The sequence below is a fragment of the Rattus norvegicus genome, chromosome 1, assembly GCF_036323735.1.
Source record: "Rattus norvegicus strain BN/NHsdMcwi chromosome 1, GRCr8, whole genome shotgun sequence".
NCBI lineage: Eukaryota > Metazoa > Chordata > Mammalia > Rodentia > Muridae > Rattus > Rattus norvegicus.
Genome location: NC_086019.1, coordinates 241,607,389 through 241,633,594, shown reverse-complemented (window position 1 = coordinate 241,633,594; position 26,206 = coordinate 241,607,389). Strand labels below are relative to the sequence as shown.

Genomic DNA, 26,206 nt, shown 5'->3' with positions numbered 1-26,206 from the left:
GTCAATAACAACGAAAACAATGACTCCATGCTCGGCTGAAGGCGCACCACAACAAGGACTCCAAAATGGTTAAAACAACCTGAACCTGGCAAGAGTCTATGAAAATCGAGCAGAGATTTTTGATTTTGTATTTTTTTTTAACTTTCTCCCATCTCCAACCTTGGGTTTATTTGAGTTTGCCCCTAGATAAGCATCTGCGAACCCACCAGCCAGAACACTTAGATACACTGATGTAAAGACTCTGAGACAAACTTGAAGTTCTCTCCTAACATACTTGGAAATTTGCCCTCTCCTAGTCCCTCACGTGCACAGTCGCTTGAAGTTTCCTAGTCAAAGGCCAGAGTGTTGAGTGAGCCTTGGATCTCAGTTGAGATAGAACTAAATGTTTACTCGTTAAAAAAAATGGATGCAAAATGTGACCAAGAGGCATGGTGTCTCTCAGTGACTACCCACAAGGGGCCTACAATCAGAGGTGGCTAGTCAATAAAGCGGGCACTATGCCAGATGCCAGGACACAAAGCCAAAGGAATAGATAGTGTCTATAGTTCTTGCTTCTGCTGAAATGTGCCTGACTAGAGTTTCAAATGGGATGCCCTAAGTGCTACAGATGATATACCTGCCCATCCCCCAAGAATGCCTTCCTATTTCTAAATCAGCAGCAACAGAGTCCTCCGTGAAACCTTACAATTTCTTTGTTCCTATCATAAATCTAAGCTTCTCCACAAGCCTGAGCTGTAAGTGGAGGTAAGAATGGTATTTTTTGTTGTTGTTGTTCTTGCTTGTGTCCTTTCTAAAAAAAAAATGGCATCCTCAGATTTTAAAGATCCTTCCCCATTTTCTTCTAGCCATTTTAGAATTTACATCTTTGTATCTTTTTACTATCCACTCAGAGTTAGTTCACGCATAGAGTGTAAAACTCCAGCTTTACAATTTTTTCCACTGTGTTAGTATATTCTGCTCTTTAATGATCAGCACGACAAGGTATTGTTTCCTTTGGTTTAGAGTGGGTTTTAAAATCAGTTGGTATGTTATCCCTGTTGCCCATTCTTTTTAGAAAGTATTTATTTTTTATTTTGTGTATATGAGTGTTTGGCTTGCATGCATGTCTGGGCACCACGTGTATGCCTGATGTCAGCAGATGCCGGAAGAGGGTGCCAAATTCCCTGGCACTGGAGTTACTGTTTTGAGGCACCACATGGGTGCTCAGAACTGAACCCAGGCTCCTGTGTAATAGCAGCAGCTATGGCTAAACATGGAGCCAGCTCCCAGCCTGGGCTCTCTCTCTTAAAACTCGGCTTTATAGATTTTTCCTATTTTCTTACAAATTTTAGACTCCACTTGCCATTCTCTATTTTAAAAAGAGACTATTGACATTTCGGTTGGAATTTCACTGGAATTATACTAGTCAACCTGGGAAGTGAAGATATTCTCCAAGTCTTGTAATCAATAAATCTGGTTTTTCTAGTTCTCTGTCTCTCAGGTATTCTTAAATTTCTCTTGGTACTGATGAGAGGTTTTAGTCTTTTAAGAGTTTAACAGTTATTCTCTGTTTTATTTATAATGGCACAAAATTGTAGTCAACACTAATGTCCGTCATAGGCAAATGAATAATGTACTGTAATGGGTCCACACTCCCTCTTACCAATGAGCACCGAAATGGAGTCAGCTATGGACAAAACAAATGGAACAAACCTCAAAATATTGTCAGAAGGTTCTAGATGTAGCATGTGCTTAGCATAGATGAGATTCAAGTTTAAGCCCTTGAACTGAAAAAGTCCCAAATTGTATAGAATTAGCAGACAAATGAGCATGTCCTAGCAGACACAGATCAGTGGTAATCTCATGCTCAGGTTAGTGCCTGGAGGCCTGGTGAGACAGACATTTTACTGCAGGAAAACGATGGCAACATTACCTAGTGGTGGAAATGCTCTGTGTCTTGATTATGGTCAAACATATTAAAATGGAACTTTAAAAATGTGTGTGCGTTTTGGCAGCTGGAGAGATGGCTCAGCAGTTAAGAGCACTAACTGCTCTTCCAGAAGGCCAGAGCTCAGTTCCTGGAAGCCAGATGGTAGCTCACATTTACCTGCAACTCCAGTTCCAGGGCATCTGATGTCCTCTTCTGGCCTTCATAAACACTGCACTCATACATACACACATACAAACACACACACACACACACACACACACACACACACACACACACGAATCAATAATAAAATCAATCTTTTAAGAGTATGTTTTATTAAAACTTTGATCTGTTTGCACATGAGTAGTCTTTTTGTACATTATCCAGCCATGCCTAAAGCATGGCTCCTTGAGAGGGCCGTTTCTCTCCTCTCTTGGGTTTATTCTTTTAGTGGTGTCTGGTTTAGGAGACACACATAGATCACTGTCACAGTGATGATGGAGACAGTGTCTGCTAAGTTCTAGTTGTTTTCTGAGTTCCTGTAAGCCTGTTCAGAGTTTTCTTCATTGGTCACCTAGCATCCTTTGGTCTCTTGAACCTTATGATAAAATGATTCATCTTGCTAATGTCTGGGTATTGGCATCTGCCGCTTGAATAATCTATGGTTTGTATTCTGTATGGCTAGAACATGAATACTTTCCCTGTCTTCCTTATGAGAGTCCTTCATACTCAGGCGTGAGTCCCATTTTCCTCTGAATTTGCCATGGAGTTACTTTTCCCTTTGCCATGGCCTTAGCTTGTCTCACCTATTTACCTTTGTTTCTTTCTGTTTGAACCCAACACAGGTTACCCAGGAAAGCTGTGTGTTCCCACAATCACACACTCTTAGTTAAGAATGTCTAAGGTAACCTGCAATTCTCTGTCCACCTCATCCCACACCTGCCTCTGCTCAAGACACGGGAGGAGAAAGAGAAATCTGTGCTACTCAGAAACATGTGGGCAATTTGCTACTCTTCACTTCATAAATTTCAGTCCTTTAACTCCCTGGGGTGGCAATTTCCCCATAACACGGTCCACACTTCTTTGCCAGCAGATACAGCTATTCTACACAGGGCTTACCTTCTTGTTTATATCTATGTGCTTCTTGGCATAGCCGTAATGGTGGGAAAGGACCATTGAGTACGACTTTCTTTGAAAAAGAAAGTGCAGTTTATCATGAGATATTGCAAAAATATGGTCTACTTTATAAATGCTGAAAACAGAGCCAGAGAAAGAATGAAGCCATTTAGAGTTCACGGTGCTCATCCTACGGGGAGACGTACATAATAAGGAGGTACTTAGGGCAGTGTTCTCATTTAGATATGAAATCACCCAAAAAGGCTTAAAGGGTTAGGGCTTGGACCCCAGCTAGCAGTGCTTTTGAGAGTGATCGGTTTATGAACACTCTAAGTTTACCAATAGTTTCATTAATTGGTGTGTTCATAGCAGTAGAATCTACAATGAGGAAGCATGCCGCTGGGTAGTGTCTACTTTGTCTGTCTTTTTCTATGTATCTCTGTCTCTGTCTTTATATCACTCATCTGTGTCTGTCTCTGTCTCTCCCTCTCCCTTTCTGTCCATCTCTGTCTCTCCCTCTCACTCTTCCCCCCGCCCATCTCCTTCTCCTCCCTCCTTTCCTGAGCAGCACCAGATGAGCAATCTTGCTCTAGCACACCCTTTGAGCCATATTGTTCTGCCTCACAGACTTAAAAGCAACGAAACTGGCCAACCATGAACTAAAACCATAAGCCATCATCGACTTCTCCTCATTTAACTTGTTTTTCTCATTTTCCACAGAGACAAAAAGCTGACTTTCCACAACTGGCCACTCGAAGTAGAGACTAGGCCTCCTTAGTTTGGTGTCCTTTCTCATAGTTAGGAAAGGAAGTGATTCAGACAGTCTTACCCCTGAATAGGGCCGCTTGGACACAGTCGTCACAGCCATCTTAATTTCCTCTCACATCAATTTTCCATAACCTTTTACCTATATTATGACTGCAAATTGACTTACAGAGGAAGCAAACTGCTGACAGGTAAGACACCGGAAATAGATGCTGCAGAAGGAAAGAAATGGGAAGTGACCGCTCAGAGCTTCCAAAACAGGAGACTTCAGGACCCTGTTTCCTTTCAGCTGCCTGCTGATGCATGAATTTGCACATACCTATAGATAAAAGAGGTCACTTTTAGAAAACACTGAGGGTAACAGAGATGCACCCCCTCCCTGCAGTGTAGTGCTTTAGCAACCCTTTGCGAATGATTAAATTCTTTAAAGCGCCAAGAGGATGAAGTGAATTGGAACTATATTCCAATTTTTACCAAAGGGTAGTTTTAGAAGGACGTTCTAATACAGCGTTTCTGTTTTAGCAGTTGATGTAAAAATACAATAAATTAGAGGATATTAATAAACCAAAGAGTTCCATGATGGTAGAGCTTTCTTTGTTTACAGTTTTAGACATACTGGTGACTCGGTAAAAGATTTCCCCAATGTTTTTTGGCAAATATCAGGTGGGTTTAATCATTTACAAGTTAATGTGATGGGAAAGTCTCCGGGAAGCTGGCTTCACCATGCTGAGCCTGCACATTTCTTTGTGAAGATATGTCTACTAAAAGTCCTTTTGAGAGAAACTCGAATGTATTTCTTGTGAGCAAGCGTAGCCGTAATTCTAACACTGTAGGTCCCCTCTTCTCTTCCTTTGTCGTGCTTTAGCATTATGTGGACATCTTGTTGACAGAAGTGTCCACTGTAAATTTGAAATCTCCCAGGGCAGGTGTCCAGCTGTATCATCCAAAGTCTGCCAGAGATATCTATCGCCAATCATGTTCAGATGCAGTGTCACCAAGGGAGAATCTCTGAGGGGAAGCTTCATCATTGTGAAAAGGGGAGAACGGTGTTCATCCCAAGGTTTGTGTTTTCTGGGAGAAACAGTGAGGAACGATGTTGCTGCTGAAGGCTCTCAGCCTTTCCTGGAGTCCTGGTGAGGATAGTGCTTGCTCTGTGGCCATCCAGGTTAACTTTGACTGACAGTAGACCTCCATTTATCATGTTGTCGGTACAGCATGATGAGAAGTGTTGCTAAATTTATTCAGACTTATACAATTGTGCTGGCATTTCTAAAGATGTCATTTTCTTTTAGTTAAGGTTGTGCTCCATTGTGCCAATGTAAAAGGGAAGGGAAGAGGGAGATACAGGCTTTGATGTTGGTGCTGGGAACCGAACCCTTGAAGTTTGGTTGTGAGCCTTTGCCTTTAGCAGCTGAAATATCTCTCCAGCCATTATACAATTTTGTATTTTGTTAGTGTTCCTTACGAACAATTTTTTTTTAAACCTGAATTATCTTATATTACATGGCCATATTAATGTTTTATAATGACTGTTTAATTCAAGGATATCATGTACCCACCCGTTTTCTTCCTCTTCCCTACTGCTAGGCCCCTTCTTGCCCCTGACTGTCCCATGTCCTATATGCATACATGATTTTTATGTGTTTGTAAAGATGTTGATTTACATCTGAGAGAAAACAAGTGTTATTTGTCTTTTGAATCACTTGTATCCATTCATCTCCTGATGGATACCTGAGCAGGATCCATTACTTGGCTGTTGCAAACAGTGTACAATAAACATTCATGAGCATGTTTGTTGATTTAGATTGCGTTGGTGTAGTCCCAAGAGTCATACAGCTGAATGGTATAGTAGTTTTAGCCTTAGTTTTTGAGGACCCTCCATGTTGATTCTCATAGTGGCTGGACTAATTCACATTCCCACCAACAGTCTACATGGTTTAATTTCCTCTACATCTTCAGCAAGATTTCTTGATGTTTTCTTAATGGTGCCCATTCTGACTGGGGCAAGATAAGAATCTTGATATAATTTAAAATTCCATTTTCTGATGTGATTAAGAAAGTAGACTACTTCATCTTTAAAGACTATTTACTTCATTAGCCTATATATTGATTTGATTGCTTGGATTGGAGGTAGATTTTTAAACGTTCTGATATAATGTTATTATCAATCCCCTGTATGATGTATACCTAGTGAGGACTTTCTGCCATTTTGTGAGCTGTCTCTTTACTTGATTATTTCCTATGCTGCAAGAAGCTTTTGAACTTTATGGAACCCCATTTTTAAAGTCCTGGTTTTATTCCCTGTGTTCTTGGAGTTCTTTGCAGAAAGTCTTTTTTATGCTTTTGTCTTGAATGGATCTTCCTGTATCCCTCTAATCATTTTGCATTAAGATCTTTGATTTATTTTTAATTACTTTCTTTTAGTTTTGCAAGATGAGAGCTTGGGATCTACGTTCACATTTCTGAATGTGAGCGTCGAGCTCCTCCGGGAGCTCTTTCTTCTGTGTACATTTTTGTCCTTGTATCGAAACTTAGGTGGCTACAACTGCATGGGCTTAGTTCTGGGTTCTTTTTATTACTCCATTGATATGCATGCCTGGTTTTCGTTCTTTGGTTTCTTGGGGATGTTTTGTTTTCTTTTGCTAGTAGCTATTATTTTGCTGTGTCCCTGAGGTATAGCATGAAATCAGATGCTGTGATGCCTCTAACATTAGTCTTTTTGCTTATGATTGCTTTCACTGTTAGGGCTTTTCGATGCCCCCATATGAATTCTGCGGTTTGTCCTCACCTAGTTTTGTCATTGACATTTTGACAGGGATCGGATTGAACTTATAAACTGCTGTTTAGTTTGGCCATGTTCACTGTACTGTTTCTTCCCATTCCTGAGCATGAGAGGTCTTTCCGTCTCCCTGTACATTTGATTTCCTTCAGTGTTTTAAGATTTTTAATTGTAGAAATTGCTCACGTCCTTGGTTTATATTGATTCCAAGATATTTTTTAGGCAATTGTAAATAGGATTATCTCCCTGATTTCCTCAGCAGTATGCTTGCTATCAGTGTATAGAAAGGCTACTCTTTTATTCTTTTAGCTATTGATTTTCATATGATAATTTTGTAGCCTGATTTTTTTTGAAAGTGTTTATCTGCTCTAAATTTTCTAAAGAGGTCTTTAGGGTCTCACATATAGAAACCCCTGCAAATTTGGGTGCTTTGACTTCATTATTTTCTGTTTATATCCTTTTTATGTCCTTCCTCTTGTCTCATTGCTCTAGATAAGATGTCAAACAATTAAAATTATTAAATAAAAGTGGCAAAAGTAGACCTTGTCTCCTCATTGTAAGTGGACTCCTTTGAGAACCCACACCACCTCACAAATATAATGTTGGCTGTAGGTTTGCATTTTGTATCCTTTATTAGGTTGAAGTAAATTCTTTTCTTCAGGCATTTCATCATGAAGGGATGTTAAACTTCCTCAAAGGCCATTTCACCATGTGATTTCTGTCTCTAAGCCTGTATGATGTTTATCAATTTCTGTAGGTTGATTCTTACTTTCATTCCCTAAAATGAAATCTTGGTATGTATGCAACATGGTAAGGTCATGGTGGTGAATGACCTTTCAAATGTGGTTGAACTCAGTTTGCAAGTATTTTATTGAGAATGCTTTCATTATTAGAGAGTTGAGCTTATAATTTCCTTTTTGTTTTGATCTTTTATGGTTTTGAAATCAAACTAACAAAATGCATTTGGTGGCATCTCGTCCTCTTCTGTTTTTTGGAATGATTTAGGAGCACGGCTCATGCTCTAGATATCAGACAGAACACACCTGTGAATTTATCTGCACCTGTACATTTTTTCCCCTCCATCTTTATTAACTTGGGTATTTCTTATTTACATTTCAATTGTTATTCCCTTTCCCGGTTTCCTGGCCAACATCACCCTAAACCTTCCCTCTCCCCTTCTATATGGATGTTCCCCTCCCCATCCTCCCCCCCAATTACCACCCTCCCCCCAACAATCACGTTCACTGGGGGTTCAGTCTTGGCAGGACCAAAGGCTTCCCCTTCCACTGGTGCTCTTACTAGACTATTCATTGCTACCTATGAGGTTGGAGCCCAGGGTCAGTCCATGTATAGTCTTTGGGTAGTGGCTTAGTCCCTGGAAGCTCTGGTTGGCATTGTTGTTCATATGGGGTCTCAAGCCCCTTCAAGCTCTTTTAATCCTTTCTCTGATTCCTTCAATGGGGGTCCCGTTCTCGGTTCAGTGGTTTGTGCTGGCATTCGCCTATGTATTTGCCATATTCTGGCTGTGTCTCTCAGAAGAGATCTACATCTGGTTCCTGTCAGCCTACACTTCTTTGCTTCATCCATCTTATCTAGTTTGGTGGCTGTATATATATGGGCCACATGTGGGGCAGGCTCTGAATGGGTGTTCCTTCTGCCTCTGTTCTAAACTTTGCCTCCCTATTCCCTCCCAAGGGTATTCTTGTTCCCCTTTTAAAGAAGGAGGGAAGCATTTGCATTTTGGTCATCCTTCTTGAGTTTCATGTGTTCTGTGCATCTAGGGTAATTCGAGCATTTGGGCTAATATCCACTTATCAACGAGTGCATGCCATGTGTGTTTTTCTGTGATTGGGTTACCTCACTCAGGATGATATTTTCCAGTTCCATCCATTTGCCTATGAATTACATAAAGTCATTGTTTTTGATAGTTGAATAGTATTCCATTGTGTAGATATACCACATTTTCTGTATCCATTCCTCTGTTGAAGGGCATCTGGGTTTTTTCCAGCTTCTGGCTATTATAAATAAAGCACAGTCCACCTATTGGTGCTCATAAATTATCTGTCTGAGTTGTTCATATTCTTTTGGTTTAATACTTATAGGTCATACATGCCTAGAAAATATAATTGTTTCTCTTGGAATTTTCTAACTTACTGAATATAGATTTTCAAATCATGTCCTAGTTTTCCTCTAAATTTTATCTGTTGTAAATATCTTTTGTATATTTTTCCCTTTTTTCAAAAGGAAAGGAGAAAGGGGGAAAAGAAAAATTCACAAGGATAAAGCTCACAATGTTTTAAATATAAAGTTTTGTAATGGGTATCTGCCCATCCCATAGTCTCTGCCCATAGTCTCTGGGTTAGAAAATTCTGAAATACATCATTGTAAACTGTCATGCCTTCTAGACTTTCTATTGACAAACCTGCTGTTCTTATGATGGGTTTGTTTTTATATAAGAATGAATATATATATATATATATATATATAAATATGTGTATATATACATATATATACTACTCTCTTGTGGCTCTCAGCATTAATATCATCTCTTTATTCTTCAGACTAGTGATATATATTATTCATATATTCATATATACACATATATATGTATATATAATATATATATATATACATATGAAATGAGAGAAAGAAGAAACTGGGAGAGAGATTACTAAAGGTTAGTTCATAAGACTAGGAATTAGGAAAATGCCAAGTGAAGGAAAAGGAACAGAGTTGGAACAGGTACCTTCTGCCTCCGAAAGGGACTGAGTCTGGTATCATCGGACTCCATGTCCACTTACCTGAGCAACATGCCAATCTGTCTCTATTTCTTTCTCTGCCATTTGGGTTGGTGTTTGGTATCTTCTGATGAGACCCGAAGCTCTGTAACATTTCATTTCCTTATAACAAGAGGGTGTGACTAGGTAAGCAGTAGGTGATGATACTCAACAATTATACACTTAAAAAAGTAAAGACTGTGGGGGACAGGAGATATGTAGCTCTGCCATAAGGCACTTACATAGCATACCCTGGGATTGATAACCAATATTATATACACAAAAGAGAAACAAGGAAGAAAGAAAGAAAGAGAGAAAGAAAGAGGAAAGAAAAGAAAAAATCAAAAGCCTTGTAAATGCTACAGAAAGTTCAGCTACTCTGTCACTATATTATTTAGGTTATAATCTAAGCTGTCAGTACAGATAAAATTCCAAATACCCAAATCTAATGAGAACATAGTTTTCCTCTGTGTGGACCATGCATGTCCAGAGCTGGAAAGGCTGAGCACCCACACTGGTTCCAGAACTCAAAACTCTACCATGTGTCTCTGCTGTCAACGAGAGTGAGGTTAGCTCTAGTAGCCGAAGCTCCCTCATGGCACATCTTCTTCCAGTGTGTCAATCAGAAAATGACAGCTGTCCTGGAAAAGACTCTTAGCCTTTGAAGCGACATGTATGACCTGTCGACACGTATGACCTGTGCTCATACACTTTCTACCTGTATTGAACTCCTCCCACCCCTATTTTCAAGGAGACACAGGCAAAGTGGACAGTTATGGGCATAAATAACATGGGAGAGGTTCTGTTACTTAAGAAATGAAAGAGAGGAGCTTATTGGGCACCTGAGGATGAATATCTAGCACCCACATAAGCATGAACCTGTAGATCTGGGGGTGGGAAGAGATAGAACTCGAGAGGCAGGGTCTGGAAGCTCAGTAGTCTAGCTAAGAATGGCACGTCCCCTTTGGTACACACACACACACACACACACACATACACACACACACACACACACACACACACACACACCCCGAAATAAATAAAAGGAAATGGAATTCTAAAATATTTTTTTAAATTCTCATCAGATGTAAAGGCAGCTCGAGGAGGGACAGTTGGATTAATTTGGTTGGATGGCTCTTCTTTTTCCCATCATCATTTAATTTGATTTCATTTCATCTATTAGCCAGCAATTAATTTGAGATGACCCTAAAGCATGCTGATGGGTGGGTTTCTATCCACACCTATCATAGACATATAGCCTAATACAATGTTTACTTGATCTGAATAAAGAATTTAAGAAGCATTCAGTTTGAACACTGCAAGTTGGCAATAACTAAAATTAATATTTAAGAATATTTTTATTAAATTTTTTCATTCTTTTTATACCACTATATTGGTTTTTAAATGTGATCTTAAGGTGTTGCTTTTACTTTTGGTAAACTCTGTATTTCCAATGAATTATCTTTGAAATTTGTTAGAGAGAACGTATTCTGTGAATGATTTAAGAAAACGTTGAAAGATAATACAGTTATTTCTGATATGAAAGGTCCCACTGGTTGTATTGCTCTTTTCATTGACTTGTTGTACAGGTGTTCGGTGGAGACAGAATTGATATGGTAGAATATTTATGACTGTGACCTTTGCCCTGTGTCTGAATCCATATAAAAGGCCAAGGCTGTGAAACACTGCCTAGCTTCATTCCTTGGTTTGACTGGGGACTAAAAGTCACTTAGGCAAGCACACACTGTATTCTCTCTCCATTGCTGCTTTCCCTTCTCTTCAGCAGAGACGGTGCATGCTCTCAACAGTACAGGAAGGTCCAGGTAGAAAGCGTAAAGTTCCTGCTGCTTGTGAAAATGTGCGTGGCCCTTTCAGTATTTGAAGAGCTATGCGATAGCATCTGTAGTTCTGTCACTTTTAATGCAATAGAAATGAATATAAAAAGTCGATATATATATATCATGTGTGTGTGTGTGTGTGTGTGTGTGTGTGTGTGTGTGTGTATGGTTATGCTATTACTTATACTGTCTTAAAATTTGTATTGTAGGTGGGCTGTGGAAATAATTTAAAAGTACTGATACACAATGCTTGAGCTAATGGCCTTTAAAGTTTATATCGCACCAGATGTTTATTTTTGGTTTGGCATGAACTACTATTACGATTTTCTTGGCTTTTTGTTCATTAAGAAACTTCTGAAGGAGTGATTACTTCTCAGGGATTGTGAATAAACATTTTTACTTTTTTTTAAAAAAAATCAGGATAACTAATGGTCTTTACTATGACCCAGTGTTCATAGTTATAAACAATCATATTAATAGGAGAGTAATAATCTCTTATCAAGAGAGTAACACAGACATGACAATAGAATAAAAGCATGTTTTTGTTTTGCTTTAGATGGGCAGTAATCCCTGTGCCAGGTAGCATCCTGAACCAACTTTGAGGATCAACAGGAAGTTGCTGGGTAGCAACCACTGAGGATCCTAACTTACTGCTGCAGTGACCTGGAAAGAGAAGAAAACCAAAATTGCAACCATGACGAAGATAACTAGAGTTGGTTCCGCATCCCCTCCAGATGGAGGCTGGGGATGGATGATTGTGGCCGGCTGCTTTCTTGTTACCATCTGCACCCGGGCAGTCACCAGGTAGGTGGGTCTGTCTTCTTGATATGCAAGGGTAAGCTCATGTCATTCCCTGTGTGCTTTTGGCTGCTCATGTATCTTTCCCTTTGCAAGCTATGAAGCGACAACGTTACAGAATCCTGGATATTGGTCTCTTCGCTAATATATGATACATGTTAGGACACTTAGGAATATTGGAGTGTGTTAAAAAAATTCTAAACCAGACGTATGTCTTCATGAATAGCTCTATAAAATGTGGATGTGTGATATGTCTCTTTCCATTCCCCACATTACACCTATTTTATATGAAACACATAAAATCATCCTATATGAAATAACATGAGATTTGTCCTGATATTTATATATTTCCTATAAAATTTTTAAGAAAGAAATCAGTTTGCTGGGGATTTTAAAGAATTTTTAAATGCAAATCTAAGAAGACAAAGGTAGCATAGGCTGAGTTAGCTCTAGGGATATATAAGATGATCTTTATTAGACTATTTTCTTATTATGATATATTAATGAGAAATCTTAATAGATATAAATGTTAATCATTAATAATTTATAGTAGAAACAATTGAATTTATGATTCATGAGCCAAAAATGAAAAAAAAAACACTACAGCAAAAGATTATAGTATGCAATACATCCTCAAACTTGCAGTATGGGATAAGAAAAATATTTCCAAAACTGAAATATGGTTATGAAGGTTATAACAGGTTTGTGAAAACATAATTCAAGCCAAACTTGTACAGCTTCAAACTTCTATATTCTCTAAGGAGGAAACAGTGGAACTTCAAAAAAGTCCTTGAAAACTCTATTGCTTGTTAAGCATTAATCTGGGAAGCATCAAAACTAGAATCTAAATTCTTGTGCTTCACTTTTTTTCTGTGGTGACAGAAGCTGGATTTTAGGTTGAAGAAAATCAATTGTATAAAAACAGTGACTTTTTTGTCCCTACTTGCTCATTTGATATTCCTCCAGAGGCACAGTACTCAATATACTTAATGTCCAACTAGGTCCCTTCATGCATATATGCGTTAACACTTGTGATTTGCAAGTGATGGTTCTGCCCTTACTTTTGTTCAAATGGAACTGAGTTTCTCTTCTCTGGCAGTACATTCTATACAGAACAAGAGAGTATTTGCTCTAATAATTTATTTGATGATATCATAAATAAAGAAGGTATTGTATGCCTGCCAACAGATACGGTGCTGGGTGTTTTATATTTGCCACCATTAAGGTTTGTTGGTGATGTGTCCTGATAAATTATGGACTTTTCTTTCCAAAGTAATTAGATGTTGATTCTGAGTTTTCTTCCTTCTGCATTCTGAGTCTGAAGAGATTGTAGCATTTAAAAGACCATTTTTGTGTGCATGTGGCTTCTTATAAATAGAAACTTCTTTTTGTTCCATAAGAGGAATGCTCTGGAAGTCATCTCATTGCATTATAAGGAGGGATTATGCTGTAATGTTCTGAGTAGTTCAGTCTTCATGAAGAACTTGTTTTCTCACAAGGTTGTCCATAGTGCTCCTGGTTGCAATACTAAGGTACTTCTGTCAATCACTCATGTGAACCTTGTGATTTAGGTAAAATGGGCATGCAAGTCCCTGCTTCGTGGAGGGGCTTAGTAATTTATATCTATGGCAACCAACACGGAGATGAACAGAAACTTATTTTTTTTAATTTGCCTGACCTTTTAACTACAATGCACACACTCATAATCTACAGACACTTAAAGTTCACACACACACACACACACACACACACACACACACACACACACACACACACAGAATTCACCATTGCCTTTTCTAGAATATAACTAAACAAGTCCTTATCCTGTTCTCATACATATACCGCACTTTTGATCCCCATTCACACTTGTGGTTTATCTTCAGTACCATCAAGAGAAGCTGTAATATTAGGCATAGGCTTTTTAAATGTTTTGGTTATAGGAAGTATTGTCTGAAGGAGGGCTACATCCTCTCCAAGAAGCTGTCATGCCAATGACAATATGTCACGGTGCCAAGGGGATGCATCTCTCTAAACTTGTTTTTACAGAGGGCCGCTGCCTTCTCTGCTCTGTTGACATTGAGTCATAGGAGGTAGTACACCAAATCCTGTACCAACATGTCCACATGAGTGACTGTATGCATTCGGTGAACTTTCTGGAACTTCAAGAAGAGTTTGGAGTAGGAGTGTGTGTGTGTGTGTGTGTGTGTGTGTGTGTGTGTGTGTGTGTGTGTGACTTCGGGAAGACCATCAGTAAAATGGACTTGTCCTATTTGATAGGATATTGAATCCATTGGCTACCACCAAAGGCTGAAAGCCTTTTATCTTTTGTAGGTTGTACCTATAAGTTTCAATTTCAATTCATTTAAAATCCGTTCCATTGATTACTACCTTACAGTCATTGAAGACATGACTCTGTGCTAAAGGCTTCTAAAAGTGTAGGTTGATTGGCTATCTTATGGTAGACTCCTGCACAATTAACTGAGATACAAATAAAAATACCTATATCGACTGGAGTTGTATTAAGTTTGCTGACCTTTGGTAATAATCAAGGGATTCAGCACCCTGCCAAATAGGACAAGTCACCCATTTATCGGTGGTTTTCCAAGATCATGATGTAGGTCCTCATGTATTAACTTTGGTCAATATGGAATTAAGATAAGATTGGCAGTGAGACAAATTCAGGCCTGGATAGTTAGGGCTGGCTTTCTAGAGAAGTCCTTGGAGTGAAGTCTTAAAAGATGGAAATAATTTGGCCTGCCAGAAATGGAGGTGGAAGATGTCTTAGCCTGTGTCAGTGCCTGCCCTTCTTCATTATTCTTTTTTTTTTTTTGGTTCTTTTTTTCGGAGCTGGGGACCAAACCCAGGGCCTTGCGCTTCCTAGGCAAGCGTTCTACCACTGAGCTAAGTCCCCAACCCCCTTCTTCACTATTCTTATACTGTCAAGCATTCAGTCAGAAACCGGATAATTGCAATGTGTTTGAACTTTACCATCAGAATGCAAGATGTTTTCTGTCAAGGTGTGGTTGTTGGCAGCCAAGGTAGGGTACCAGACAGAGGTCAATAGAGGAGGTCACGACAGGAATACTTGAGCAGAATAAAGGTAGACAAGAAAGTGTGGCAATGAAGCCAGCCCTGGAATCTAAATGTCACATGCCAAGAAGCAGGCAAGAGATCTGGACGTGAGAACAAAGGAAGCGAGTCAGGGCAAGCTGTCTAACAGATAGCCAGCATGTGTCCAACAACCACACCTTGACACAAAACGTCTTGCATTCCGATGGTAAAGTTCAAACACGTTGACAATAAATAAAATGTTTTTCTTCCTTATTTCCTGGCTCAACTTTGCTGCAAAATTAACCTCAGCAATATTTTTTAAGTTTAGTCTCACAGTGAAAAAGGAAGCCTCCTCAACCTTGAACTAACCTAAGTGCACATTCTTGTCATTCACATAGGAAGCATAATTTCGGATACATTGTTCTGCTTTCCACCTTAATAACTTCTCTTCAGACTGTCATATATCAACCAAGGTTCTACCTCACTGAAGAATAGTTGCTTACAATCCTATTTATGCTTGTGTCTGCAGTTATTGGATACATTTTAATGGGATTTTATATGGTCTTCTGGTTTCTGCTGTTATAAACAATGCTATAATTAAACTCAAGTCATTTAAAAATTCTGTCTCAGCTCTAGTCTTGAACTTTGAAAAATGTAAATTTTAAAGTTTGACAGGCCATGAAAGCAGGCGTTATTATTTAGCTATGCCTTCTATTAATTACTATGCATTGATTATTTCTTTTTTTTTCTTTAAGATATCATTATCAAAATACACTATTCACTTAAGGATCGCAGTTAAGGCATAATTACATGAATTTTCTACATATATAACAACTTGGGCAATTTCTTTAGAAACAAAAAATTGATTTAAATATTCAAACAAAACAATATCCTAGGTCTGAGATTTGGTGTTGCCTAGATTTCTGGAGTTCAAATAAACTTAGTTGGAATACATTTCTGGAGTTTTGGAGTTTTTTTGAACTCTATTGAGAACAGTTGGGGTGAAAATAAAGTGATTACTAACTTTACTGAGCACTTACCTTGTGCTTGTCGACATGCTTTCAGATAGTTTTCGTGAAGTCATGTCCACCACATTATAGGAGTAGTCAAGGGATATGACAGTAATTTTAGCTACAGTGTCCCTATGAGTCAGTTCTGGATCTGACAACACAGCTAGGACTGGGTCGGAGCAGTGGTGAGGTTGAGGCAGAAAACTCATTGACCTGTTGAAGTCAGATCATCTTTAAGAGAGGAGTGTTGGGTCATAAGTGATGACACTGGTTCTGTTCCGTTTCTATGTTTTTGTGAATGAATGCTATCCCAAGGCGAAGGAGATGTCATGAGATTCATCATTCTGACTTTTGTGAGTCATGCTTATAAAAAGGCTTGATCTATAGATGAAGAAATTGAAAAACTTCCTCAATATTTGCTTCCGTGTGTATGAATCTGGAAAGAGCTTTGCTTTCCCGACTCTTGTTATTGCAAACATCTAGATACATGTGTGCCCCTATTACAATTCAATTTATTTCAGATATTCCTGGATTTTAAATCTTACAGCACAAACTTTCATCATCTGGAAAACTCCACGGTCATTTCTCCCCTTTTCTATAGAAGTGAAATATGTCCATATTATTTCTTTTCATTTTATTATTTTTCATTTGTCACTTGGTCCTCTTCCTGTTGAACAACATAACCATCTTCCTGAGCTACATGAATGTTGAAATACTTAGAAAGGTGGGTGTATTCATTGAACTTTGACTTCTGGCTATGGTCCAGACATGAAGCTTACATCTTTGATTTTCAGACCCAAAGTTTTGCTGATGTGTCTAGTCAACTCAGTTCAGAAATAATCAACTAACCTGTGTCCACAGGGGCTCACAGAGACTGAACTGCCAACCAGAGAGCATGCATGGGACCGACCTAGGCACTCTACGCATATGTAATAGTTCTACATCTGGGTCTTCATAGGGGGCTCCTAAAGTGGGAGCAGGGGCTGTTTGACTACATTGCCTGCCTTTAAATCTCTTTCCCTAACTGGGCTGCCTTGTGTAGTGTAGCCCCAGTAAAAGAAGGTGAGCCTAATTTTACTACAATTTGATATGGTAAGGCTGCCTGATACTCATAGGAGGCCTCCTCTTTTCTGAGGAGAAGGAGAAGAGAGATAGATGGGGGAGTGTATGGATGGCAAGAGAGAGGGATTGGGAGGAGAGGAGGGAGGGAAAGCTACAATTAGGATGTAAAGTAAATAAATAATTTAGTTAATAAAAAAAGCAAGGCAAAATTTGTCAAGAAATCACAAGAGACAGCACACTAATATTAACGTTCCCCAGAATGATTTAGTGAAGAGACTGGTTTATGATTTCAAACTATCTTACCATTTTCTCAACTACTCTTTTCTGTCTCTTCTTCACCATTTGCACTGATCGTGTTGATTCTGTCTCTGCAGAGCCTGTTTGGATGCTTCACATCCCTGCTTCAACTTGCCTCTTCACATGCTCCTCTGGTGGCCCTACCACTTTCTTCCTCTCCTCTCTCCAGTGGTGCCTTTCACTTCCTTACAGTCCAATCAGTTTCTCTATCAAGGTGCTCCCCTTCCTTCCTCCTTCCTTCCTCCTTCCTTCCTCCTTTCCCTTCCTACATTGTCTTCTTCTGTTAAACAATATTTATGAGCACCCAATTCATGTCAGATACCATACTAGATGTTTGGGATTTAGTGTGAATTAAGACACGTGCAGGTGCTGGCGAGGATGTGGAGAAAGAGGAACACTCCTCCATTGTTGGTGGGATTGCAGACTGGTACAATCACTCTGGAAATCAGTCTGGAGGTTCCTCAGAAAATTGGACATAGTACTACCTGAGGACCCAGCTATACCACTCCTGGGCATATACCCAAAAGATGCTCCAACATATAACAAGAACATATGCTCCGCTATGTTCATAGCAGCCTTATTTATAATAGCCAGAAGCTGGAAAGAACCCAGATGCCCTTCAACAGAGGAATGGATACAGAAAATGTGGTACATTTGCACAGTGGAGTACTACTCAGCTATTAAAAACAATGACTTCATGGAATTCATAGGCAAATGGATGAAACTAGAAAATACCATCCTGAGTGAGGTAACCCAATCACAAAAACACACACATAGTATGCACTCACATGGTATCCACTTATCCACTGATAAGAGGATATTAGCCAAAAAGCTCAGATTACCCAAGATACAATCCACAGACCACATGAAGTTCAAGAAGAAGGACAATTAAAGTGTGAATGCTTCAGTCCTTCTTAGAAGGGGGAACAAAAATATTCATAGGAGGAGATTTGTAGACAAAGTTTGGAGCAGAGACTGAAGGAATGGCCATTTAGAGCCTGCCCCACCTGGGGATCCAATCCATATACATACAGCCACCAAACCCAGACAATATTGCTGATGTCAAGAAGTGCATGCTGACAGGAGCCTGATATAGCTGTCTCCTGAGAGGGTCTGCCAGAGCATGACAAATACAGAGGCAGATGCTCACAGTCAACCATTGAACTGAGATCAGTGTCCCCATTGGAGGAGTTAGAGAATTGAAGGAGCTGAAAGAGTTTGCAATCCAGTAAGAACAATAATACCAACCAACCAGAGCTCTCAGGGACTAAACCACCATCCAAAGAGTACACATGAAGGACCCATGGCTCCAGCTCCATATCTAGCAGAGGATGGCCTTGTTGGGTACCAATGGGAGGAGAAGCCCTTGGTCCTTCCCAGGCTGGACCTCATCAGTGTAGAGGAATGTCAGGGAGGGGAGGCAGGAAGAGATGGGTGGTTGGGTAAAGGAATACCCTCATAGAAAAAGGGGGAGGGGGTGTGGGGTAAGGGGTTTATGGATGGGAACTGGGAAAATGGATAACATTTGAAATGTAAAAAACATTCCACTAAAATGTTTAAAAAAATACATATATGTCTTCCTTTGTCACAAAGCAATATCTAGTGGACATGGCAAACAAGTAGAAAGGGAGTTGCCAGATGACAGATGATTGTGCAACATGTAGAGGACACAGAGGAGAAGCATCGATTCCTGTCTTGAGTAATAAGGGAGCGGTCAAGGAAGATTGCCTGGAGGTGTAGAATAGCGGACTGTTTAAGACTAAAAGAAGGGATTTAGAGGAGAATCACAGAAAATGCCAGAATGTTCAGATGTGCATAGAACACAGGGATTGGATTGAAAGAGGTAGCAACACATTCAGTATGGCTGAAGTGGAATGTCCAACAGTGGGCAGAAAGGGACAACAAAACCTCATAAATCAGGCTAAAATGTTTGAAGCGCCAGGATCTGTTCTAGGAAGGCACTGTTTGCAGAATGCACTGAAGCCAGCCGAGTGTGAATTGAGCAGCATCAGCTAGGAGCTTTGGGCTTCAGTTCAGGGGAAAGGTGCTGCTGTCAGTGATGAGCAGTAAGGGTGATGGTGACCCATGGAGGTGATTTGGACGTTCTGAAGGTTTTCCAACCTTGATGATCACTTGTCATCAGTCGGCCTCATTTTGGTTTCCAAGGCTTGTGGGCAATGTCTGGAGACATTTGGAGCAGAAGATGGAGAAGCTTCTAAGCACCCTGCCACACAGGACAAATCTCACAGGGGCTTACCCAGCCCCACAGTCAGCAGTGTCTACTGAGAATCCTGGGTGATGGATAGCTCAACTGTTTTCATGAGGCTATATACGCTAAGTTACAACTCACTTTGTTAGGAGAAAATGATAAAATGTTTAGTACCATATAAGAAGTCTTTCAGATGGTCAGTAACTTTACATGATTTTTGTTATTGCTTTTAGTATATTGGTATTTGTTTTTTAATTAAAAAGTTTAAAATAGCTCTTTCTGATCAGTAATTGAGGCTCCCATCACAGATGTCAGGTTTCCTATTTTTTCATCGCAGACACTTCTACTGCAAAGATGAGCAGTGCACCTAAAACCCGAAGGACTTTCTGTGAGAAATGTGGCAAGCAACAGTCTCACAAAGTTACTCAGTATAAGAAGGGCAAGGACTCCCTGATACCCAAGGGTAGCCATGCTATTATCGGCAAGCAGAATGGCTACAATGGGTAAACAAAGCCAATTTTCCAAAAGAAGGCCTAAACCACAAAGAAGATTGTCCTTGGGCTTGAGTGTGTTGATGGCAGATCCGAGTGGATGCTGGCCATTAAGAGGTGCAAGCGTTTTGAACTGGGAGGTGACAAAAAGAGAAATGGCCAAATAATCCAGTTCTAAACCTTTTCTGAGAGGAAAATACTGAAGCAGTAGAAAAATGACATGTATGAATATGAAGTTATTGTTGGTGGTACAAAAAAGTTTAAATTAGCATACAAGATACTAGACATCATTATTGCATTTTTGAATGATGTGTTTTAGTGATTCTTACCTCAATCCATTTCCCTGCCCCCACTCCTCTCTGCTATGCCTAACTTCCCTTGTGTGCTGTCCTCAGTCTCTTCCTCTTTTTGTGTCCTTCTGCTTACCCTTCATCCTTCCTCGGCACCTACTTGTTCCCTCTCTTGGTCTCCTTTTGAACTTCTTAGGCTCTACACACACTTACATGTGTATATAAATACTTATGTGCAGACTAGGATCTGCATGTGAGGAAGCACGAGGCTTTTGTCTTCCTGACTTTGGGTCACCTTGCTTAACATCATACTTTTCCAGATCCATTCTCTTCCGGCAAATTTCATATTTCTTCATAGCTGAAATTCCACTGGGTATGTGTACCACATTTCCATCTGTTCTGTTTCCTCGCTATAGTGAGTACAGCAGTTATAAACATGGTTGCGGAAGTGTCTCTGTGGTATGGTATGGAGTTTTGGAGGGGGTGTGCTCTTGTATAGTATAGCTGGGTCAGATGATAGTCCTATTTTAAATCTTTTGAGGAAATGCCCTACTCATTCTCACAATGGTTGTATTAGTTTGCACTCCCACCATCAGTGAACAAGGGTTCTTCTTTCTCCACACCCTTGTCAACAGTTCTCAGATTGCTGGCTAATGTAAAGTGGTATTGTAAAGCAGTTTTAATTTGCACTTTCCTGATGGCTAGGGATATCAGCCATTAAAAAAAAACTTACTGGCCATTTGTATTTCTTCATTTGAAAACTTTGCATCTCCTGGGTCTATTTGCTGACCAACACTAGATTTTCTTTTTACTTATTTCTGCAGTTCTTTATAAACTATTAGCCCCATGTCTAATGTAGAGCCAATGAGGATTTTTCCCACCTTATGGGTTGCTTGCTTGCTCTGCCGATAGCTTCTTTTGCAGATATTTGTCAGAGACTATTCTTGATATCAGTATCTTGGTAAGGAAGCAAGATTGGCAGATGGGGCTCTTGTGTTCGGATTGAAGGGTTCATGCTTTCCTTGTTGCTCCAAATTAAATGTGGCTTTGTGTTTTTAAGGAACTCTAATGTATTTTCATTCAAATTAAAGTATGGGTAGTCTATGTGTGTTGTTTGTGCTGTAGAGGGTGACTGTATCATTTCAATACTCCAGTCTTTAACATGACTACAGACTTTGCATCAGATCTATTAATACAAGGTGTTGTCTGGATTCTCAGACCAATGGGTGGAGAAGGACTACTTTTCACACCCTTTCGACTGAAGCAATTCTCCTAGCCTACAGTGTGGAGAAGCAGAGGAATGTGGTGTGAACACAGAGATGTGCCCCCAGCATAGCCTCAGCTGAATAGCACTCATACAGAATCAGATAGATGTAGTCGTCAGAGCCTTCAGCTCCATCACCTTTAGGAAACTGCCTGTCCTCCTAGGGCCGCCATATCTTATGATTGGTGGAGAGTGTGGGCTATTCTTTTGGACCTGGATGTGGATTCCTTATCTTATATCTCAATTTGACCCCTTTCTCTCCTTCCCTTCTCCATGTGTTGACCTCTGTTTTATAACACAAATGCAAGATTCCATAAATGCCATCACCCGAGGGTTAATTATTCAATTCTCTATACCATTTGTCCAGGATTGGCAAAATATTTAGAGAGACCATCACAAAATAAAAAGTGCTTTTTGGTTTTTTTTTAAGACAGCGGGGTGGGGAGTATTGTCAAACCATAATGGGAAATTAGTTTTCTTTCTTGATGAGTCTCTCTCAAGTCTTTATCTCATCCCTTCGGCATTTAGTGCTATTTAATCAACAAAAATAAGACTGTTAAATTACTATTATGAACTTATTTATAATTTATGCTATACAATGCCAATTTCAGATGCAGAACAGAGTGCTTACTTGTATGTCGAATCACTGAAACTGTGTAACCTGTGTTTAACAGCTTGTACACCCACACAGATTCTATTTCATCAGAACAGTGGAAATCCTGCGCATGGCTAACACTGCTATTTTTATTTGAGCGTCCGATTCTTACATATTATTCTCATTCTCTCTTGTTTCTCCTCTCTTCTCTCCTCTCTCTTGCTATCTATCCATCTATTCATCTATCTGTATCTTTATGCATATGTGTGTATTGTATGCAAATGTATATGTGTGTGTGTGTGTGTGTGTGTGTGTGTGTGTGTGTGTGCATGTTCTACTCACACATTCAAAGAACCCTAGGATCTGCCTGGCTTCATCTCCCTAGCACTGGTGTTACAGGCAAATTGTGCCATCTTTAGTTTTTCCATGAGTTTTGGGGATCTGAACTTAGGTTCTCATGTTTGCTCATTAAACACATTACCCATGGAGCCATCTCCAGCTTCCTGAAAAGGAACAAAAATTAGGAGTAACCCTCTTGTTCTCTTCCTCTACACCATTATTCTCACTGTAGGTGATTGGGATTGTGAGTTTTATGGTACCTTTACCTCTTTCTGTTTTGGAACAAGTTCTGATGCAGACAGAAAGTGTGGCCTCTCTTGGGCAGTTAGACCTTTCCTATGGCTCCCATGTACTCATAATCATGGGTGTAATGCATTCATGTGATAGTTTTGAGTCCTATGCTCCCTTGGACTGTAGGTCAGCCAGAATTCTGTACACATGAAACATCTCCAATATTCCATGTAAATGGAACACCAAAGAGTAACAGGCACACATAGGACACATACATCCTTTGTTAGCATGGAGACTCTGTTGCTTTAAGTCCTATGCTCCATTGGACTATAGGTCAACCAGAATTCTGTGTACATGAGACGTCTCCAACATCACATATAAATGGGGCAGCAAAGAGTAACAGGCACACACAGGACACATACATCCTTTGTTAGCATGGAGACTCTGTTGCTTTAAGTCCTATGCTCCATTGGACTATAGGTCAACCAGAATTCTGTGTACATGAGACGTCTCCAACATCACATATAAATGGGGCAGCAAAGAGTAACAGGCACACATAGGACACGTATATCCTTTGTTGGCATGGAGTCTCTGTTGGTCCACTGAATTATAAGTTATGTTTAATTGCAGAGGTATGACTATTAAGAATTTTACCTCAGTAACAGCTGGGCATTAATCAAGTGCTCACTTAAAGTCAGCATTGAATACAGCTCCCCCGATTCCACCGACTTCTCTTCCCCCCCCAATCTTTCTCTCACCCATCTTTCTATCTTGAAGCAACTGCTGAGGAATGGAAGACTAAATCCCAGGTGGCTATGGGTTGCTGCATCTGGACGAGTTGTGATTTGGACATTTCCAAAGAGATATAACCTCTTATCGGCAAGCCACAAGAGCAGTGCTCTTCTCTGCTGTAGTACTCCTCTAACGGTGCCAGGCCCTAAATGAGATCATTAAGTGATGTTGTGTGAGTCTCCTTCCAAATGGTGTCATGCTAAATCACAGTTCACATACTCTGTAGGCAATTATTTTTAACTTAACATTACCATTTGTCTTTTTTCTCTGAACACATACTCATGTGAAAGAACTATTTCTTCTAGAAGTTGCTGACTTGGTCACAGTGTCTTATCACAGCAGTAGAAAAGTAAGAATGACGAATCTTTTAATGATAAATAGGTCAGTTACAATGTTTGGCCATAATAAATTTTTTAGGATATATTTGTTTCATTTCAGTTCATCATCATCATCATCATCATCATCATCATCATCATCATCATCAGATTACTGCCCTTGTACAAATATTAGAAGTAAAATCTCTAAGGCTTGGTTTTTATATTATCCTTCATTTTTCAAGTTTAAAGTTGTATATAACTTTGGAGAGGTTAGATCCATAGAGAAAATATTAGCTATAATAATTAATGATAAACCATGTTTTTAATATGTTTTTGTTTTTCCCATGACACCTCAGAGGAGTGTTCTTCCTAGCTCCAAGGTTTTATAGCAGCTTCTCAGACAATGAAACACTTGTTTTCTGGTTCCTCAGAATGGCCCCAATGGTCAACTTCTGCTTTCCTACTCATCCTGGCTCAGTAATTGACATCCTTTGACATTTTAATAGCTGATTGAAACAAAGCTTTTAGGTCGTGACTCAATTCCATATTCATTCGTCTGCTGTATAAAATGCCCGCATTGCATTTTTCAGGTGTATCTCCATATTTTTTGTGGAGTTTCAGACGTACTTTGCTCAGGATTATTCCCAAACAGCATGGATCCATTCCATTGTAGACTGCATGACAATGCTCTGTGGTGAGTATTATTTACCAGGATGGACAATTAATGGAAATTATGGAATTGAACATGGCAATGACTTTTGACAGGGTCAGGTGACACTGATTTGATTATTCATTTTCTAAGTGGAAAGATTTTACAAGTTAGGAAGATTGAAAACCTAGATGATCAATCTTGTCTTCAGCTAAACCAGTCAGACTTGCTCCTGGAATTGATGGCCCTGACCAATGCCAGTTGGAGTAGTCATCAACACATTGGGAAGGACACATCTCATTGGGTTCATCTACACGCTGAGTGTCTTAAAGCTGGTGGTGATCTGGGGACAAGTTTCTGGGCAGAATGTAGAAGGCTATGTCTCCTAGATTTGACGGCTTTCTCCTTCCCTAGCCATGCAAGCATACATTAGATAGCACAGTAAGCCATTTCTCTGACTCAAATACTAACCAGGGCCAACGTTGTTTAGCTTCCAAGATTCAATGGGATCAGGAGCTTTCAGCGAGCCATGACTCTAAAAGGTGCATGAGCCATTTCTACAGGGTTTCCTTCAGTGAGTGACATCATAGCTCAAGTCTTGGCTTTCTTTCTGCTTCTTTCCCAGAGGATTCCAAATCCAACTCTCGGATGTCATTTTTTCTTGAATAAGAGAAATATCAGGGAAGGATAGGAACATGTAATCAATAGCTAAGTAGGCTCACTGTGGTTATAACTGCATTTGTACAATCTCAAATGTGCTCTCTGGAACATGGACAGTGTTCCAGAAATTCATGAGACCTAACACTGCATCTGTAATAGAGGATGACAAACTTTTCTTTTTATAAATTTTGAAACAAAATTACCAAAATCACCAATTCTGAGTGAATTTCTAAGATCACATTTAATTAAAACAATCCATTTCTAGTCTGGACCCACTCAATCCTTTCACTAAGAAAAATTCTAGGATGCTTTGGGAACTTTTATTCCTTGAGAAAGTTTTGTCTGGGGCTGGAGAGATAGCTCAGGGGTTAAGAGCACTTGCTGCTTTTCAATTCTGACCACCCACACTGCAGTCATCAACCATGTGCAATCCCCATTTCTAGGGGATTTGATGCCCATTTCTGATCTTTGTTGGAACCAGGCACACATGTGGTGTACATATATACTAGGCACAGACAAAATAGCCATACACATAGTATGAAATAAATAAATTTAAAAATTTTACCTGTGTTAGTGTCAAAAGGGAAGTACTGTATTTATCAGTAATGTGATAAATTTCTCTGACTATTCTACATACTGACCCATAGACTTATCTTTCATAAGTTGAATTTTGTTATATTTTCTTTTCTTTTAATAATTTTAATCAAGCAAAATACACATTTGTTTTTTAAATTTATTATATATAAGTACACAATAGCTATCTTCAGACACACCAGAAGAGGGCAGCAGATCTCATTACAGATGGTTGTGAGTTACCATGTGGTTGCTGGAATTTGAACTCAAGACCTCTGGAAGAGCAGTCAGTGCTCTTAACCACTGAGCCATCGCTCCAGCCCCAACATATTTGTTTTTAAATGTCTAGATTTAGGAACCAGTGTTGAAGCTTCTTTCTTTGATTCTAGGGTAG

The 26,206-nt window shown here is 39.5% G+C and overlaps 1 protein-coding gene across 3 annotated transcripts in view; it reads left to right on the top strand.

Moving 5' to 3' along the window:
* The window catches only part of Slc16a12 (solute carrier family 16, member 12), a 77,657-nt gene that overhangs the window by 41,227 nt on the left and 10,224 nt on the right, over nucleotides 1-26,206 (top strand). For 2 of the 3 annotated variants that reach the window (XM_017589301.3, XM_017589300.3), the window contains exons 2-3: nucleotides 11,741-11,988; nucleotides 24,521-24,624. In XM_017589301.3, the coding sequence (XP_017444790.1) occupies nucleotides 11,879-11,988; nucleotides 24,521-24,624 (214 nt within the window). In that variant the 5' untranslated portion in view covers nucleotides 11,741-11,878. Of the gene's footprint in view, nucleotides 1-11,740; nucleotides 11,989-24,520; nucleotides 24,625-26,206 lie in introns of those variants that run through there. The other variant, NM_001191637.1, reaches the window with a different exon arrangement.